The 20,304-nt window shown below is 33.3% G+C and overlaps 1 protein-coding gene across 1 annotated transcript; it reads left to right on the plus strand.

Annotated features, from left to right (window-relative positions):
• Positions 1 to 269: 269 nt before the first annotated feature.
• On the plus strand, positions 270 to 16,304 carry LOC138706629 (uncharacterized). The gene is made up of 5 exons (XM_069836164.1): positions 270 to 407; positions 1,418 to 1,484; positions 6,932 to 6,959; positions 10,978 to 11,127; positions 15,933 to 16,304. Exons 2-5 carry the CDS (start codon positions 1,434 to 1,436, stop codon positions 16,088 to 16,090), a joined length of 387 nt encoding a protein of 128 aa, XP_069692265.1. The 5' UTR covers positions 270 to 407; positions 1,418 to 1,433; the 3' UTR covers positions 16,091 to 16,304.
• Positions 16,305 to 20,304: the final 4,000 nt, after the last annotated feature.

A 20,304-nucleotide genomic window follows, 5' to 3' on the forward strand; every position in this document is an offset into this window, starting at 1 on the left:
ACGTTCAAACCGAATGATATGTCAATCTTCATTAAACTATGGTATTCACTTAACTTTAACCCTTGTTTTCTCCGTTTTTAATAAATGGCGCTTGGCCCACTATGACTCTGAACCTTTCAATTCTTCAGTTATCATACGAGGGCAGTAGACGCATAATTCTTGCATTTTATCACTCTAAACTTAGTCTCTTTATCTACCATAGATTTTGCATTATCAATTTAAATGTGACTGTAGCCTACATAATGTTGAAACTTGAACACAATTTATGCCCTCTTGATAAGTAAGTACTTCGAACTTGTAAGTAAACTAGAAGGATATATATAATGTCGTATTCAATACCTCTGAACAAAGGAGTTTAACGGACAGGCGTGGAAACATCGCTAAAACTACCGGCCCATTACAGTTCCGTAAGTATAACCGCTAGTCACCTAATGAGTTCTTAAAAATTTTAATCAGTTCATTTAGCCCCAGTTGTACTAACACGGAATAAATTCCTGTTAAAATTAATTTAATGGTTACGCGAGAAATGTGTTGCACGAACTCAGAACAGTGCATTATCCGGAGGATATCTTCCGAATAAGCTATTCCATGCTTTCAGTCGTTGTTAAAATGTTATCTAGAGAATAAAATATAAAATAGCAGCAGCATTAGACATGAATCTCTGATACTGGTTGTAAGTTCCTATCTATATAATATATTATTATTATTATTATTATTATTATTATTATTATTATTATTATTATTATTATTATTATTATTATTATTATAACAACGTTAGACTAATGAAACTTCTTTCTAACAGTAATATTTGTTGTAAGAGTAGGCCTAATTACCTATAATGTGACTATTTCCATGTAAATGTACAGTATGTGTTGGTAGTAGAAAAGTTTTCCGGGCTATGAGGCCGTGGTCTGTTGGTTGTGAGACCAAACGTTTCGTTCACTGCTGCGGTGAACATCTTCAGTGGTGTATATTGCTGGTGCGGCTGGTTCTACTGCGCGTGCCGATTACGCCGCACCAGCAATAGACACCACTGAAGATGTTCACCGCAGCAGTGAACGAAACGTTTGGTCTCACAACCAACAGACCACGGCCTCATAGCCCGGAAAATTTTTCTACTATTGACGCCGGCCGTGAAAGCCTACACTCCAGTATGTGTTGGATGACGTTTCGTACAGTATGAGAGATATCCGACAGATCAAGGGTCGGTCCGGTTTTTGCCACTATTGTCCATTTACATGGAAATGGTCACATTATAGGTAATTACTGTTACAACAAATATTGCTGTTAGAAGAAAGTATTATTTAAGGATAATATAATTATATTATTATTATTATTATTATTATTATTATTATTATTATTATTATTATTATTATTATAACAATGTTAGACTAATATATACCGCTTTATTTCGTAGAAGAAGGGAATCCAAGATGATGCACAGAGTTTTGCTTTTGAGTCTCCTTACGTTTGCTTGTTTGAAGGTGAGTAACAATTCGCAACTCACATAAATTATGCAACATTTGGAAATATGATTCTGTGAGAAGTAAAATGTTTTTGCGAATGAGTGCGTAGAAGAGTTGATTACAGAGGCTGTACCTCATTACTTGAGAGGTTGCAAAATTGCGGAATGTACCTGAAGATATTTAAAGATAAAACACACATGTTGGGTCAATTATACAGTGTTCATACATTTGATAAGAAATATTAAAAATTACATATTACAGTTATATGAACACTAATAACTGTAATATATAATTTTTAATGTTTCTTAGCTGAAGATATTTTGAATGGGGAAGCAATATAACAGGGATGTATTCCTACTATTAAAATACTTTCATTTGAAGTCTCTAGATTTTTTCATCTAACTGTTAGCATCTAGAAAAAATTTGTCATCTCTTCACTTGTCGTCGAAGTGTTTCCCTCTCTTTCGTTATAATTAATTGTTGAAAATTGTCTTATTGTAATCATTCTTGGTCTGGGTATTCATTCAACAAGTTGATTGATAGTTACACACATACTCCAGTGCTTGTTTCATTTCAAGTTGATGTAAATTAGCTCCACTTCCACTGTGATCCCATATATAGTCTGTCCGCTCTTAGTTTGGGTCCTAATGTAAACTTTAATCACGTGTCAATGACAGCAAGACATTCTACTCACAGATAAGTAGTGCACAGTGTAACTCTAAATCCACGTACAAATAGAAAACAAACTTAGAGACCTGGTATGTACAGTTATGATTTTTGACAGATGGACATAATTATTTTTCTTCTATTCGGACCTATTTTAAGAGCGAACGGAGTGTAATACATACATATTGTATATTAGCCGTACCCGTGCGCTCCGCTCACCTGTTAGAAATAAATATATTGTAATTACATAATTAATAGGATGTTTGATCCCGGGAACATTCGTGTTTGATAGAAGGATAAATCGTTTAATATGTTACTTAATTTAAATTGTATTTAAATAATTAAAATGCGATCATTTTGGTCCAGAGACCACTCATTTGGTGCAATGAGAATTACTTTAACATGTTTCTTAATTGTTCTTACATGCAACCATAGTTTAATGAAGATTGACATATCATTTAGTAATTAATTAGCTTCCGATATTACTTTATACAAACACAGAAACATTCTCTGTAGGCTATGTTTAATAGATTTCGATTGTTGTTGTCCAAGGTCGCATATAGACGAAGACACTTGTTTTTATTTCATTACAGCGCCTTCGATGGCGTTGTTATCTTAATTTTAAAACCCATTTATCTCATTAAATATCAGTCCTATCTAATTTTGTAGAGAATAAAACTTATCGAAAATCATTTTTAAAGAAACATTTGTTATGTAACATTTTGCAAGAAGATTAATATTACGGGATATATTTCGATTTATTTAATTCAACCTCCCTTATAACACCCGTTTTAAATAAGGTATTTTGAATGCTATATATCCTAAAATCTAAGTTACAACGAACTTAATTTACATTCCAATTTTCATATAAATCGGTTCAGCCATTATCGCGTGAAAAGGTAACGAACATCTAGACAGACAGACAGACAGACAAACAAAAATTAAAAAAAAAAAAGGATTTTCGGTTTCAAGATGGTTAATTATACATGTTAGGACAAATTATTTTTGGAAAAGCTAAAATTACCAGAAAATTTTCGGGTACAGATTTATTATTAGTATAGATACAGTTCGGAACATTAACTTCAGCTTCCATCACTTCTCCGTAAATTCCAGAGTTCACTCGCACAACAGAGTACAGATCATTACATACTGTATATACAATATATATGTATATATTTTATATTTAAAACAGGGCACCTGAATAGCACGGCCATTTGTAGTGATAGAAGACAAATCTTCAGACAAAAGTTGTTTGGCGTGAAGGGGGGCACGTTCTGGAATAGATATTTGTTTGATAGGTGCAGGTGTAGGGGAGATACGGAAACCAAGTTCATTATTTTAAATGGATTGATATGATTTATTATTTACCCTTTAATAGTGCGTTTGAAGACGCATACAACAACTGTGTGAGCATAAAATGCAACTTAAAGAATGAAATTGAAAACAGAACTGAAAAAATATGAAAATTACTTGAAACATGGAGGTGCCATCAATAAAAGTACATCTAGTTTTCCTTATGTAATTTCTGTGAAACAAAAAGGAGTGAATAGTTTATTACCGTACAATACAAAGATTCTCACATAAAATGGCAGACTTATGCTTCCTCTAAACACCTGTAGAGAAATGTACTGCTACTACTGGGTTTTTGCTTATCAAACAAAGCAATTACATGAAGGTGATTTTGACATGAGGGACAAAGTTTCCGAGATTACAAAAATGAAACAGGTTTCCATTTTGTTCTGCCTTATTAAGGTAATCTATATTAATAATAAATCTGTAGCCAAAACTTTTCTGGTAATTTTCGATTTTCCAAAAATAATTGGTCCTAACATATAAAATTAACCACCCTGAAGTCGAAAATCGCTTTTTTGAAATTTTTGTTCGTATGTCTGTCTGTCTGTCTGTCTCTCTATCTGTCTGTCTGGATATTTGTTACCTTTTCACGCGATAATGGCTGAACGGATTTCGATGAAAATTGGAATATAAATTAAGTTCGTTGCAACTTAGATTTTAGGCTATATGGCATTCAAAATACGTTATTTAAAAGAGGGGTTATGAGGGGGCCTGAATTAAATAAATCGAAATATCTCGCTTATTATTGATTTTTTTTTTAAATATTACATAACAAAGGTTTCTTCAAAAATCATTTTCGATAAGGTTTATTCTTTGAATAATTTTGATAGGACTGATATTTAATGAGATAAATGAGTTTTAAAATTAAAATAACTGCCATCTAAGGCGGCGTAATGAAATATAAAAAGAATGACTTCGTCTATAAGGGGCCTTGGACAACAACAATCGAAAGCTATGAAACATAGCCCACAGAGGATGTTTCTGTGTTTGTATGAAGTAATATCGAAAGCTAAATTAACCGATTTGTATAATTAATTATTATTTAATCATTTGAAAGTGTAGTTTCTCATACTATAATATAATATAATATAAGTTATTTAAGCAATTTAAGTTATTTGAAGGGTTCAGAACCATAGTGGGCCAAGTGCCATTTACTGAATACGTAGAAAACAAAGGTTAAAATTAAGTTATTACCTTAATTCAATGGAAACATATAGCAAGTAAAATAAAGTATACACATTAAATCTAAATGATGTCAATGTTCATTAAACTATGGTTGCGTGTAATAAAAATTAAGAAACATGTTAAAGGAATTGTCATTGCACCAAATGAGTGGTCTCTGGACTAAAATTATAGCATTTTAATTATTTAAATACAATTTAAATTAAGTGACATATTAAACGATTTATCCTTCTATCAAACACGAATGTTCCCTGGATCAAATGTCCTATTTTAATTATGTAATTACTTTATATTTATTTCTAACGGGTGCAGCGGAGCGCACGGGCACGGCTAGTAGAAAATAAAGTATTGTTATGAATGTACAATGTGTAATTATTCATTTCCATTAAAGCAAGGTATTAAATGACTGTTCTGTTTGTGAATTAGAGTTGTGGACATTTCATGGAGATAACATTCAGCACAAAATTACTTTAATATACAGCACATTATTTAAAAAATTTCAAAATATTTCTCTTTGGTCATCCGCAATGGTAATTCGTTTGAGAACAAACACCAAAACTATATAAAAATTTAATAAAAATATAAAAATGAAAGAACAAAAGTGTGGACACAAATTTCCACTTAATTTCAAAACCATCCATCTACACAATAAGAAATAAGGTAATTTTATGAAACATTACCTTAGAAGCAGTAAGAGGTATATATCTGCAAGACCTTTACGGTAGTAAAGTACCCTTCTAGCACATCACGACAAACATTTTTAAAATGAAAAGCTTTACGATTCTTACAATATTTTTTATTTGCATATTAATGTTTTTACATTAATAAAAATCGTACAAATGAATGACTTTCAGAAAATTAAATAAATTTTAAAAATCTATCATAATTTGCTTCGTAAATATTTAGGGTGCTATTCACTGACATTTCGCTTGCCCACGCTACGAGCATGTTAAACTAGCTCCGGCTATCGACTGGTTACTTGTACAGGATTCATATCATATCATATCGCTAACACTGGTTTGTGAATACGAAAAAAGTTAGTTCGCTGATCATCCACCGGAAGCCCGAGCTAAGAATGTCTATGAATACGGCCATAAAACTTTAAGGGCAAAGGATCCTAGGGCAATTTAATTATGCTATAAATATCAATATAACTGATCAAATGTGACGTGGAAAACACTACGTCGCAAAACACTTCTATGGATGGCAAATAGTGTGTGCTAAATACATTACATTACATTTTACACACACACACATTCATACATAGTTTGCAAGGAATCGACGCAATAAAGATATCTTGAAATATTTATTTGCGATCGAAGACGAAAATTATTTGAACTGAGAAATAAAACTCTAATAATAACTTTAACATTCTATTCTGTTTCAATTTCAATTTTTCAATTTTATTTATTTCAAATATACAGAATAAAGAAATATAATTACAAAACAAACAAAGAGAAATACAAATAAAATAATACAAGCAATATAAAAAGAAGATACAGTAGTATTAACAAAATTTGAGACCGAATGAGCAGCGCTCGTGCTCGGTCGCAGTTCAGATATAATATTAAAATAAAAAATAATAATATAAATAAATAAGTAAAATAAAATAGGAACTAAAATATAATTACAGCGGCAATGGAATTATATAATATAATATTAACACTAGAAAAGAATAATATCGCACGTGAAAAGTAGGACTAATATATATTTCAAAATTATAGAATACAAATATAATATAGGTTGATTAATTCATACACATAGGCTATAAATTTATTTAATCAAATTGAAGATATTAACACGTTTCTAATTTTCTTGTTATATGTTAGTGGGTTACATATTAGAAGTTCTGGGTGTAATTTAGTTAAAGCATTGTACAACCGAGGGCCAAAATTTATGCTATGCTTTAGACCAGCAGATGTGAGACATTTAGGTTCTCCTAATGTTGAATTAATATTTCGTCTTGTGTCATAATTGTGTGTCTGTAATACAAACTTATTACGATTTTTATGATAAAATTTTAACAGCGTATACTTATAAATTTGTTCAATATTAAATACATTAAATTCAGAATAAATTAATTTAGTTGGATAATCGAAACGTTTCTTCAAACAAATTTTAATTATTCGTTTTTGTAGTAAATTTAACGGACTAAGATTAATTTTTGTACTTCCACCCCAAACAATTATACCATATTGAATTATTGTAGTTATTAACTACATTTTAAACTCTGTATTTTATTTTCTAATATGTTTCTTTTTCAGGATGACATCTTGGCGCAGGAAGATGAACGTAAGTAATGCGAAGTTATTTCGTAGAAATGATAGTACAAATGTAACAAAACTAACGAATCTATTTAGTACTCCCCCGCATCATTTCAGACGCCAGATGCATACAAACAATTGTTCTTCCTCTGACAAACATCGTCAAGTGAGATGTACTGCCTGATAACACTGGTCTGCGTTTCAAAACTTTTTTCCGAAGGTCAAGGATTTTGTAACTGATCTTTTGTGTTCCTGCCATGCTGAATTCAAAAATATAACTCATTTTGTTCAATCAGGTCAGGTTTCTTTACTAGCCAAGATGTTAGTTAGTATGTATTTACAAAAATAAAACGTACAACAGGTAAGAAAAAATTATGTTTACTATCACAAAACAGACTTAAATTCACATCAAATGTAAAATATATTATATAGTACATAAGTACAGTTAATTTGGGAGAAAGGGTATTTTCAAGAAATTTCATTACTGTTTCAGATCTTGAAAATCACACTTGAGGCACGGGTCATAGCTTGCAACTCTGTGTAGTGGTAACCTAATAGGAGAGAGAGACAGGGGTAAAATCAACTTCTTTCTTGCAGCCCAATGTAGTCTGGCTTGAGCTTTCTCAGTAATGAGACTAATTTAAGGAACGTTCTCACAAAATGAATAGAAAGTGCAAGACTCACCATGACCGATTTTACTATATTTGTGGTAAAGTCACTACGCCAATAGAAAGTTTAAAATCACTTCATTTGCAAGAGTAATGCACGAATGTCATGCCTACTTTGGTGTCAAAATTGGTGATCAGGACAAACCTTTCGTATCTCGTGTGTGCTGCACTTTCTTCAACGCATCTGGGAAGCAAGGCTAGCCTGAAACCAGGTTCACACAACGCTCTGTCAGAAGCTCTCGTGGATCCTAAAAAATTCTACTTTCGCCACTGCACATCAAATGTGGCCTAATTAAAAATTTTGTGAAGGCACTCAACAAAGAAAAAAAGAATTCTAGCTTTCCTAGGTCAGAAATTACATTTAACCTTCTTCATGTATATGGTCAAAGGATTCGCAAAAAGTAAGAAATCATTTGCAATATTTTCAAAATCACCGAATCTCCGTTGCTGAAATTCTGTTTTTAGATTTAGATGAGCATAATTACGGGTCTTTAAATTTGATTCAAAATCAAAATTTAAATCGTATATATCTACTACGGTTTGCTATTATACTTTGTACTGCAATTTGGACTTAAAATGTTCATAAATACGTGTTATCTTCTGATGCTCTTTATGACATATGCTACATTATAATTATGTTTAATTTTGTGTTGACAATGACACTTTTACTACATCACACTACTTTTGACCAATAAAACGGTACGAAAGGATGTCTTTCAACCAATCATGGCTGCTTATCTCACAATTTTATCGCGTCCCTAGCATTTGTTTAATTTTATCGCGTCCCTAGCATTTGTTTATTTTTATCACTACCCTAGCATTTCTTTCTTTGCTTGCCAACATATTAAACTGCACTGGTCTGGACGTCAAAAGACAGAAAATTACAAACCTCTCCAGTCGATGCACAGCACTTTCAAATATGACTCACATTGGCATTCAAGAACAAGAATTAGTAAAGATCACTGGTCATAGCTATACATCTTCCCTGAAACCCTATTTACAAATAAATGAAGGGCACCATTCCGAAATCCTGAATAAGTTGAGGGATACACCATGTACATCACCGAGTTCACTTCTATTACGCACACGTCCAATATAACATCAACTGAACCACCAACCACTAAAACATTCAAATTTTAAAATTGTACCTACTTTCAATAATTGTTTCTTGTAAAATTATTCATGTTTATTTTTTATTTCATCATCGTTAACTAAAATTTCCTTGTTTATTTCATCATCCCTAATTGAAACTTTTTTAACACTCGTTTATATTATTTAGGTTATGTTATAGCTTCTGCTATATGATATTATGAATAGTCACGTATCAGAGATTATTTAATTCTAAGATTTATTGAAAATCATCTGTCAAGTGACGTTGATTACTGGGATCGGGATAATTGAAGTGGAATGCAACTGTTTTAATAAAAATGAAACTGAATCAACAAAGCCTTCTTGCCCAGTAACCGTCCACAGAGTTCAATGAAGATTCCATAGTTGGCACAACTGATAAGAAAACAGCTATTCATAACACACTACTGCCATCTACTAGCGTAATATTTATAATATTGAGATGGTACAAATTTGAAGACAGTTTTGTATTTTCGTAAGTCAATTAATATTTTATTGTATTGGAGTACTTCGTTACTTCTAATCTTTATATACTTTCTTCTAATCGTGTAATAGTCAATTAAATCCCACTCGAGTTTTGATTTTCTCTAGATAAATCAAAACCTGTAGTGAGATTACTGTTGATAAATGCCCTTTAACACTTTCGAGCACAAACAAGTACTATTGTTCTATAAGCAGGAGAAGAATACGTCTCCTTCCATTCTTTTTTAAATACACGTTTCTTAACTTTGGACAGCGCCATGCTTAACTAGCTATATGTTATGCCACTGGTAGCTGCTTGTACCGTGCAATGTATCTGCAAAGAGTTGGTCACTGCAACTTCACTTAGAAACAGGCATAGCGATGACATTTCTGCTGACGGCTGGTCTAAGGGAATGTCGCATGAACGATTTTCGGACCAATGTATATAGGAACTTTTTATTTCTTTCAGTTCGTACTATTAATTTGTAAATTGTTAAGTATTACTTTAGGAACTTTCAGTATATATTCTTAAAGTAACAGTCACTAGATCAATTCTATTCTACAGGGACATCGTTTTATCTTTACTTAAATTTTTATTGTACCTTTTTTGAATGTACTTCACTCCCACCCCTTCTACTAATGAAGTTCAACCGTCCTCGACACAGATCCAAGACCGTATATACAGTCATAGTAGCCTTACGGTCATAGTAAACAGAACGTTCCAAAAATATGTTCGCGTTTTCCAGTGACGAAAGAGCTTTCAATATTCAATCATTTTCGCACAAGTACCGTCGTCCATTTGCCTACGTTGTATCCCGGTTTCCCCCACCAGCTTTTATTCGCCAGCTAGTGGCTGGGCTGTCTTAGCTCCTCCTCAGAACATTAATTTCTGTTAGGAATTGGACGTCTACGTAATATTATACAACTGTTTAAAATAACTTAAATAAAATGCCTCGTTAAGTAATTAAATTTCAACTGATTTCCTCCCTTCTTACCACCCTACGACATAACCACTTGGACGAACAGTAGATAGCATGTCTGAGTAATTTTATCTTTTCGGATCGGGCAGAAGTGAAGATTGAATTTACAGTACGTAAGGTACTCTTTTACAGATTAGGTACAGAATTATTTCAACATGAGTTACTAGTACGAAGAACGAAACTGGTAATTGGGATTAGGTACAATAGTCTATAGTGCGATAATATGCACATTAGAACTGAAGCCTGTATCGAAATGAACGGCCACCATTTTAAAAAATGTGTTTAAATATCCATATTATGATTATTTTTTAATATAACTTCATTCTCTACATTGTACGCTAATCTGCTGTAGACAGTATAATATACACTGCATAATGAATACGTACACATGGACAGCTCAGTTCGTCAGTAAAAACACTCATTGTTAATACTATACTTTATTTTGATTAAACAAAAACCTAATGAAAATGATCAAACTCAAAAGCGCGATATTTCCTAGTTTACGTAAATGGATGAACTACTTTTCTTCCCCCTATACCTAGGAAAGTGATTTGTTTGTATATTACGCGAGTATCATCGAACTCCAGTCGTGGAAGGGGGTAGACAACGGCTTTGATGCAAAGGTATAGCCAGGTTAATATTGAAAATGTTGGTAAAAATAAAATGATGTCCCTGTACAACTAAAATGCAAGCATGTAGGTAACTTATGTAACATTTCTGCACTATTTCATGATATTTCATACATTTTATGAGGAATTTGTTCGACCGCTAACTGAAAGTGATAAATTGGGTGTAATTTTATTTATAGAGACCAAAGAAGAGGAACTACAGCTAATTATTTCTATTGGGGAGAGATTTCCAGAATGGGGTATGGAAGTTGCAAATAATCTAACAATGGCAGCAAGAGGAGCAGGTGAACTTGTGCAATACTTAAAAGATTCTGCCAAATATGTCAAAGGTAAATTCTAGATAATTTACTACTTGTATAGTATATGTCTCAGATAAGAAGCTGTAAACTTTTGCGATAAAAACTCCCACAGGTTTGTATGATCGATTAATTTTTCAGTAAAAATTGAGAGAGGTTTTACATAAAATTACAGGAAGTTCAAATTTTATTATAATTTCTCAGTATTACTCTTCATTAAAAAGTTGTAGACGCCTACTCAATCTATAATGATTGCGAAAGCCTGTGTTATTTTACTGATCAAATACAATATAATTGATTGTATACTCAACAGAAGCTTATCAATTCTTGTAATAGAGGCTCGGGGGAAGATACCTAATTTTTCTTTGATTGAAAATTGAACGTACTCTTTATTTAGTTTTGAATTTTATATTAAAATATAAAAGCCTGTGAAGTATTTTGAAACTATATTTTTGGTACAAAACAGAAAACATTAATTACCATGTTTACAAATACAGGTTTTCCTCACACCTGCACTTTAGGCATCTTTCTCAGACAGTCGTGGTAAGATGGCAACTGCAATTAACATATTTACTGATACATGTATTTTACCTGAACTTGGTTTGATACATGATACTTGTTCATGTAACGCTTTGAGCATATCCTCACAAGTTAAATATTTAGGCATTATTATTGACCAACATTTAAAATGGGACAAGCATATCTCCTTTCTGTGTAACAGATTGAGTAAAACAATCCACAAATTTTTCATTCTACGCTGTTATTTACCTTTTTATGTTCTGCGTACTGTGTACTTAGCAATCAATAATTCAGTATGGTATTTTAGGTTGGGGAGGAATGGCAAAATCGACTCTCCATCCTTTAAATTTGCTCCAAAAAAGAATTATCAAAATTTGTCTATATAAACCTTTCGATTACCCTACAAAATTAATTTTTCACGAATTTGGTGTATCAAATCTAGAACAAATTTATAAACAAACATTGCTGATTTACTTTCATAAAAACCACAATAAATTTAAATTTGATCCTCATGAATACCATACGAGACAAAACTAGAGTTTCTTTCTAAATACTCCCAAATGCCACACAACTGCTTGATTAAAACACAGCAGAAATTTTGGACTCAAAATATATAATACATTATTTAGAGCTTACCCTGAGTTAAGTACACTGAACACACATAGATTTAAGAAACAAATCACATTAATTATTTAATTGTTTAAGCTAATTGAGTTAAAAATTGATACTCTAATATTCATGTACTTTTGTATTTTCTATTTGTATATAGACCCTATTATTACATGCTGTATGTATTTTACTATTTATTAATGTGATTGTGCTCAATGAACTCTCTTAATTTTGTGATATATTTTGTATAACTGATCTGAATTGCGCCCGAGCACGAGCTTCTGCTCTTTCGGGCGTCCACACCTGTGGAGTAACGGTTAGAGCGTCTAGCCGCGAAGCCAGGTGGCCCGGGTTCGATTCCCGGTAGGGGCAAGTTACCTGGTTGAGGTTTTTCCCGGGGTTTTCCCTCAACCCAATATGAGCAAATGCTGGGTAACTTTCGGTGTTGGACCGCGGACTCATTTCACCGGCATTATCACCTTCATCTCATTCAGACGCTAAATAACCTAAGCTGTTGATAAAGCGTCGTAAAATAACATAATAATAATAATAATAATAATAATAATAATAATAATAATGATAATAATAATAATACTCTTTGGGGCTGCAATGCCTAATGTAGCTCAACTGTATAGTATTAAATAAATGAAATGAAATGAAAAATATAACAAAAATAAATTTATCTAAAGCTCATGGACATTTTCTCATTCGTTTATCACTACTTAGCAATACAGTCATTGCACAGATTTTATTTCCGTGTGCAAGGCTTAATACTTGCACACAATGAATTGAATTCAGCATTTTTGTCATCATTCTTTTTAGGCGGCGTTTAAGAGTACGGTAAGGAATCTCGTGTGCTTGCGATGCTCTAAAACAGTTCATACCTCTATTCTCACATGATCCACCGCAAGTTTAAGACTGTCCTCAATGCACTGACATCTATCAGAGGACCTTATGTAATGTACCTGCAATAAAACAAAAAAGTAAAACTCTTGCAACAAATTGTCATCTTACCCCGAAAAAAAATTAATCATCTTTTCCAAGTATCGGGGTAAGAAGTCTAGTGTTGTGACGCAGCCTAACATGGCGAACAAGGACAATGGTAGTTAACAATTCAAACTTTAGAACTTTTACTACAAAGTTTTGACAGTTACAAATTCAAGGATTTATTAACATTTTAACATATCTTTACAATTACTTGGATAAAAAGTAATGTCAACAGTTCGATATTTCTGACATGGCTTTATTCACAGGGGTACAACATTTACGTACCTTCTATATAGTCGCCCCCCCTTATTTATTACCTTTTGCCAAATGTTTGGAAGGCGTCGTACACCATCAGCGCGTCCATCTTCGTTGATGTTCCGTTTTGACCGCCCTAAAGCACGGATAAGTTAATCTCTGGTATTGTACCGGGTCCCTCGCAGTGGTTCTTTCACTTTAGTGAGAAGATCGTAATCGCATGGATCATTCGGGTGAGTACGGAGGATGTTCCAGAATCTCCCATTGCCAGCGACGCAAGAGGTCCTTGACAGCAGCAGCGGTATGACTCTTTGCATTATCATGAAGAATGATGGGGTTCTGTACCCCCAATGTCGTCGTTTTCTCCTGAGGGCTGAACGAAGGTGGTGCTGCAGGAACCTGTAGTAGTAGTCCGCGTTTACCGTCTGCCTTGGAGGTACAGCGTGGTGCAGTATTACCCCATCAATGTCATACGCCACAATGAACATCACCTTCACAGCACTTCCAACAAGGCCTTCCCGAAACGCTTTAACCCATCGTGCCACTGTGCGATATGGCAACGCTGCATCGCCACATGCTTCACGCAGTCCCTGAAAACATTCTTGTGCACTACGACCTCGTGCCACTTCAATTTTGATCCAGGAACGTTGCTCTAGTTTTGTAAACATGATCTTAGGGCGCTCGCACTATCCCTATGAAAGTCAACGATCTACACACTGCAGTAGATTGACAGAGTACGTCGCCGCTGGCTACACTAACTCATCTAACAGTCCTTGTTCATGTCCATACATCTGGCAACTCTCGAACGCACCATCGTCACGTGACAGCAATGTTGCCATTACTTTTTATCCAACCTATGTATTTAATAGCAGAAAAAGAGCTGTTTTCTTGCTTTTCTGCTTCTCACAACAATAACACGTGGCAAAATGACTTATCTTCCACTCTCCAGACATTTAGCTGTCTCAGTGATCACAAAGACATGTGCGTGGCGTTATTTTTTGGAGTAATATTAAACTACAAAGATATAAGCAACTTTCCCCGATAGTTATCTCCTCCCCTCCCCCCGATTAACTGTACTAGAAATTCAAAGAATACAAAATATGCTCAATAATGATTTAGATCACTTCTACTTTAAAATCTATTAAGAAATAAAATTTACCAGATGATAGTTTTCTCTACACTAAAGTAATGCAATTGTTGTACCACAATTTACACCAGTATTTATTATACCATATCAGACACCAAAATTTATTGTTGAGCTCTATCATATCTGACACCAGTATTTTGTCGTGGCACTTGCCACCAGAAGGGCGGATGGCTTATCTTTGAGATATTATCGCGAGTTATAATCTCTATCAAGATAACACAAACGAATCAGACACTGCGTTATAGTTCCTAACTCTCTTATATGATTTATAAACTCTACTTGCTTATGGATAGGAGGGATTCCTACTTAGAATGTGATCTCAGGCTTTCGGAATAATCACAAATGTAGAAATTCACTATTATTATGTTTATTAACTAGATATCAATTTACTACAGATAGAATATTGAATATTCAGATTGGCCGATTTAGAAAGTATGAAAATTTCTGTTAATTTTAAAGTACCAAAATGAACTAGTTAATTGTAAAGTACAAAAATTGAACTGATGATTTTACTTACAGTTGATAGTAAGGCGAACCCTGGTGCTATTCGCAGATGATGCCATTTTCTGAACTTCTTCCTGGACGTCGGGAAGTTACGTCCGTTACTACATGACCGCTGTCTTGACCAATTACTAATGACCGCGATTTGGACGTTTCATGTCCATTTATAAGTTCTCGAACCGCGTCGTTTGTGACGTAACAAAGTGACGCTATTTTACCCGCGTACCTTCTAAACAGACGGTATTGCATTCATTTAACAACACGCTTCTGATTCTTAACCATTATTTCAGATCGGCATTTCCTGTTGTCACTTGGAACAATACAGATTTAAGGAACTCTCACGACTGAATCTCTGTTTTTGATTTGACCAATAGAAATCTAGACTTCGGAAAGATCGCTGCATAATCTATATATTTTTCGTTATATGTCAGCTGTTGCTAAGACTGACTTCGTGCTGAACTGCAAGTGTACGCATTTCCTGTCTTGTTCAAGGAATGGACTCTGACTTTGATGAGTTAGCTAAACTGTACTCTGTAATCTGTCGAAACAGGACGCGATATCTGTCGCATGTAAAAGCACGTCTGAATGTTATAATAAGTACGATTTCATTACTTTAAAATAAAGTGAAAATATATTGCTTATGGTCATAACAAAGTTATGATTGTTTACCATAATCCTTGGACACAACACCATGAATATGACGTACGACACTACATATCGCTAAACGAAGACTTATTTACTTCACGTTTTAAAATATTGTAATATTAATAAAAATATTATTACTGTTCTTCTTAACAAGAATATATTTTTATTCTTTCAGGAGGGAATGACACCGCTTGGAAAGATATTGCTAACCATATTCTTGTATATTTCGAAGTTGCTTCACCTCTTGCGAATGAAATTCTCAAGTTCGGTGGGGCAGCAAGAGAATCTTTGGATATTTACAACGATTTTGCAAGTAAATTAAATAAGGAATGAGAAACCTGAATTAATAAAAAGGACTAATGAAATATAATTTTCCGCTGTGGGAGAAATTTCTTCCAGTCTTTTCATTGTCATTTCATAGTTTATATTAGATGCTAAACTTCTAGTAATATGATATAAGTACTTATAGTTGTGGGTCTTGCACGGCCTTGTATGAAGACATTGTTACTTGAATATCAGATATTAATAATAAATGGATTTTGCAGTATGGTATGTGTTTTTGCAGTCGAAAATTGCAAGCATTAACTGTAAAACTCACATAAAATTATTATGAATAAAATATTAGTTTAAGTGAGATTTATTAAACTTGTTCCTTTCCTTATATTCACAATATTCCACTCTTGGCATCCTCATTGAAAGTCACTGGAGTTCTTATAAATTACAAAGTTGTTTCTTGCTGGACCCGAAAGTTTGCTCTAATTTCGAAGTATACTATCTTCCAAAAAGTAATTGGGCACTGTTTTTGCCCCTTTAGAACCTCGTGGTACCACCTCTTGTTGATATAACAGCAGCCACCGTGTCAGGCATGTTCTCCACTAGTTTGCGTAAGATATCCACTGGAATGAGTCGCCATTCCTCTTGCAATATGGAACTCAGTTGGACAATGGAAGTTGGACGAATTTCCCGAAACCTCAATCGCCGGTCCAATTCGTCCCAAAGGTGCTCCATTGGGTTGAGATCAGGACTCTGTGCAGGCCAGTCCAACCGGTGAACATTATTGTCTGCATACCACTGCATAGTAGCCGCCGAAACATGGCATCTAGCACGTAAAATCCTGGGTGCCCAATTACTTTTTGGTAGTAGGCCTATATGAAAAGTGTAAAGGTATAAGCAGAGCTCAGATTTTCATGAAAATGTATGTTTTTATATACGCTTGTTACACTTCTCAAACTTTTCAAATATTCGTTTTATGATATCAATTTCCAAATAACCGTACTTTTTCCGTGCAGTTTGTATCTTTTGGCCATTTTTTAAGTAAATTTATGCATAGCGCATATTTCGAAGATTTTAGATTTAAAATCACATATTTAGAGGTTTATATTGCATAATTATATATATATATATATATATATATTTTGCTTTATTGCATATAGTCCTAATATTAGTAAAACCGGTTAAGTCCACTTATGTTTTTCAACAAAGAATTCTCTTTTACAAATTTTTTATTACAAATCTAGTAACTTTTTGTTCTAAAGTTAGCTCCCTGAAGTTACTAATATATGTATCAGAGGAGAATTTGAATTTACATATATATTCGTTTTACTTTCAAATCCATTTTTCTTGATTCAACACCAAATCTTTTATGTCAAATATTAATCAATCTGTATTAAATTTTTACTGCAAGTTGCATGTTTCCGTGCATTTATTTTCTGGGGAATGTTGTTAATTTATTTAATATATTTTCATGAATTATGGGAAAAATAACATTTTTTAGAATTTCAAAAAAAAAAAAAAAATTCAAAGTGAATAAATGAGATATTTCACAAAATGAATGCATAGAAATGTTTTTCTATTTGTGAATGTAAGAAAAAACGAAGCTTAAAGAATTGAGATCTTCTACTAAAAACTTGGATTTGAAAATATTACTGAAAGGAATAGAAAGAAAATAGGAAAAAAATCAAAAGCCTGAAAAATTTGGGAGTCCAAAATTTGGATTTTGTTAGTCTTTTACATTGTAAACATGCTCTCAAAACTTGATTGAAAAAAGAAATGTTAGGAAAAAAGTCGTCAGTTTTAGTGGTGCCCCCATAAACCAATGCATTTTGAAAATTTAAAGGAGAAATGAAATTGATGATATTAAATATTTTACATATGCGCCCTTGGTTTTAGCCGATGTTGAACGCAGTTTTTCCGCATACAAGGTTATACTATCCGACACTCGGCAGTCATTTTCATTTGAAACTTTGAAAATGAATATTGTTGTTTATGTCAACAGGAACCGAGACTAAGCGACCAACATGCAAGAAAATTAAGGTACGAAATTGATCCGATAAATAAATTAATGTAACAGTCACATATAGAAAAAGGAAAATTGTACTCCATATGTTTTCTGCATTCTAAAACTGTAGGGGAGAGTCGGGTAGTATCGGACATCGGGTAATATCGGACAGTGAGTTTCTTTTATCAACAACACGATGATAATACCTGATTGACATGGTTACGTTTCTGTGATGTTGCATAGAGAAACGTAACCATGTCATTCAGGTACTACCATATGGTGGTAGATGAAAGAAACGCATTTCAGACCTCTCCGATATTAACCCTTATTATACAATAATTATTGTATTGTCTTGATTTTATAATACGCAATAATCGAATATGAAACACGGAACGTGCTTGATTAGGCATGTGTCAAATTCGCTTCCGCTGCCTGTACTTGAAACTCGTCGACTACATTCTATCCGGGGCGTCGTATGTTCACCTCAGACTAATACAAAATATACCGATGTCACGGCCCAAGTAATAAGATAATGTTTTCTAGAAGCAATGGAAGATTGTATTGTAACTGACTTGAGTAAGCTGTGAGTTTCCCAAATTCAGGGATATCGTGAATTAGATGTTATCAGTAACTTACGTTAAAATTGTAGAAATTAAATTTTAAATAAAGTATCCTACTTCAGAGAAATCAAACAAATGTTGATGCCAAAGGAAGGAGTGGATGTTACGCATATTTCCTCCGTAAAACCTTTGAATCACTCTTATCCTAATTCCTTCCTAATTAGTAGTTATAATCTCAAATGTTGGTTTTCAACAGCACGCAGTTTTCTATAGACGCAATCTTATATAACGCATTGTACTCAGTTAATAGCTCAAACGAACATTTGCATTTATATTACACTTAAATGAATAAGTCTTTGTATACTAGAGAAAGAGAGAGGGAGGATCAAACTTAAAATTGAGAGGACTGCTGAGAGATTAAAGCTTAAGGAAAACTTTGTTACATTTCATTGTAAACCTTTTACATCAAACTCACTTCTACACATTATATTTTATACGTCTTGATTACACAACTTTTAACACTATATCACCTCGGAATATAAAGTATATATATATATATATATATATATATATATATATATGTGATTTTACGTGTTAATTAACTTTGTTACCTTCTTGACTAGTTTTGGCCGGTGGGCTAACATCAGTACTAGGTGGTCTTCGCACTTTCTGATTGAGTTACCTGTGTATGTGTTTGTGTAGTGTAACGTGGAGTCAAAAATGTCGTGTTCTGAAATTGAGTTGTATGTTGAGGATTTGATGGGGTGTGTTTTTGTTTGCCTGTATATTTTGTAGTGTTCCAATGTGTAGTGAATGGATTGATATTAAGTATATTAATAACTATACATAAGTATATACAAATATTGGCCAATTGATTACATTTGAGTCGTGCTTACATTCATACACAAGTCACTTTAAGGAAGTAGCTATATAAAAATACATTAGTACTGTTTTGAAGTATATTGAACGTGCTCCCTTCAATACAAATGTTTAAAGGATCCATTTAGCAACTAGAACACTGCTATGACCTTTAATCTTCATATTCTCCAAAGTGTAGTATACAGGTTTGTGCAGTTTCAAAGAGAGACGTCAGAAAGAAACATCTAATTGAAGTCTTTGTCCTTCATTGCCACTCTTTGATGGCAAATAGTTCTATTTCAAGAATGGATCCATTAGTAAAGTGCTTCTATACTGCTTCTTTGAGAAGAAACCTTGAAGAGAGGCTCTATTAGTGAATTCGTTCATTACCTTCGGTACCTGCAAAGGCACTAATGTTATGGTACACTCTTTATAATTTTTAAGCGCTAAATACAAGCTCTGTACACATGTATTTCCATGAGGCAGTTTAAAGTTATAAATGTACTTCAGCCTTCCCAAGTTTCAACAGGGACATCATTTTAATTTTACTAACATTTCTAATATCAACCTGGCTATACCTTTGGATTAACGGTTGAGAACCGGAAACACCGTTGTCTACCCCCTTCCACGACTGGAGTTCGATGATACTGGCGTAAAATACAAAAAAAAATCATTTTACTCGGTATAGGAGGGAAGAAAAGTAGTTCATCCATTTACGTAAACTAGGAAATATCGCGATTTTGAGTTTGATAATTGTCATTAGGTTTTTGTTTAATCAAGATACAGTACTGTATTAACAATAAGTGTTTTTACTCATGAATTGAGCTATCCATTCGGACGTATTCATTATG

Source organism: Periplaneta americana, chromosome 1, assembly GCF_040183065.1.
Source record: "Periplaneta americana isolate PAMFEO1 chromosome 1, P.americana_PAMFEO1_priV1, whole genome shotgun sequence".
Lineage (NCBI taxonomy): Eukaryota > Metazoa > Arthropoda > Insecta > Blattodea > Blattidae > Periplaneta > Periplaneta americana.

Excerpts from the sequence above, each read along its gene's own strand:
- LOC138706629 (XM_069836164.1), top strand. The coding sequence starts at position 1,434 with ATGATGCACAGAGTTTTGCTTTTGAGTCTCCTTACGTTTGCTTGTTTG. Across the intron at positions 6,960-10,977 it reads CTTGGCGCAGGAAGATGAAC|AGACCAAAGAAGAGGAACTA; the intron begins GTAAGTAATGCG and ends TTTTATTTATAG. Across the intron at positions 11,128-15,932 it reads TTCTGCCAAATATGTCAAAG|GAGGGAATGACACCGCTTGG; the intron begins GTAAATTCTAGA and ends TTATTCTTTCAG.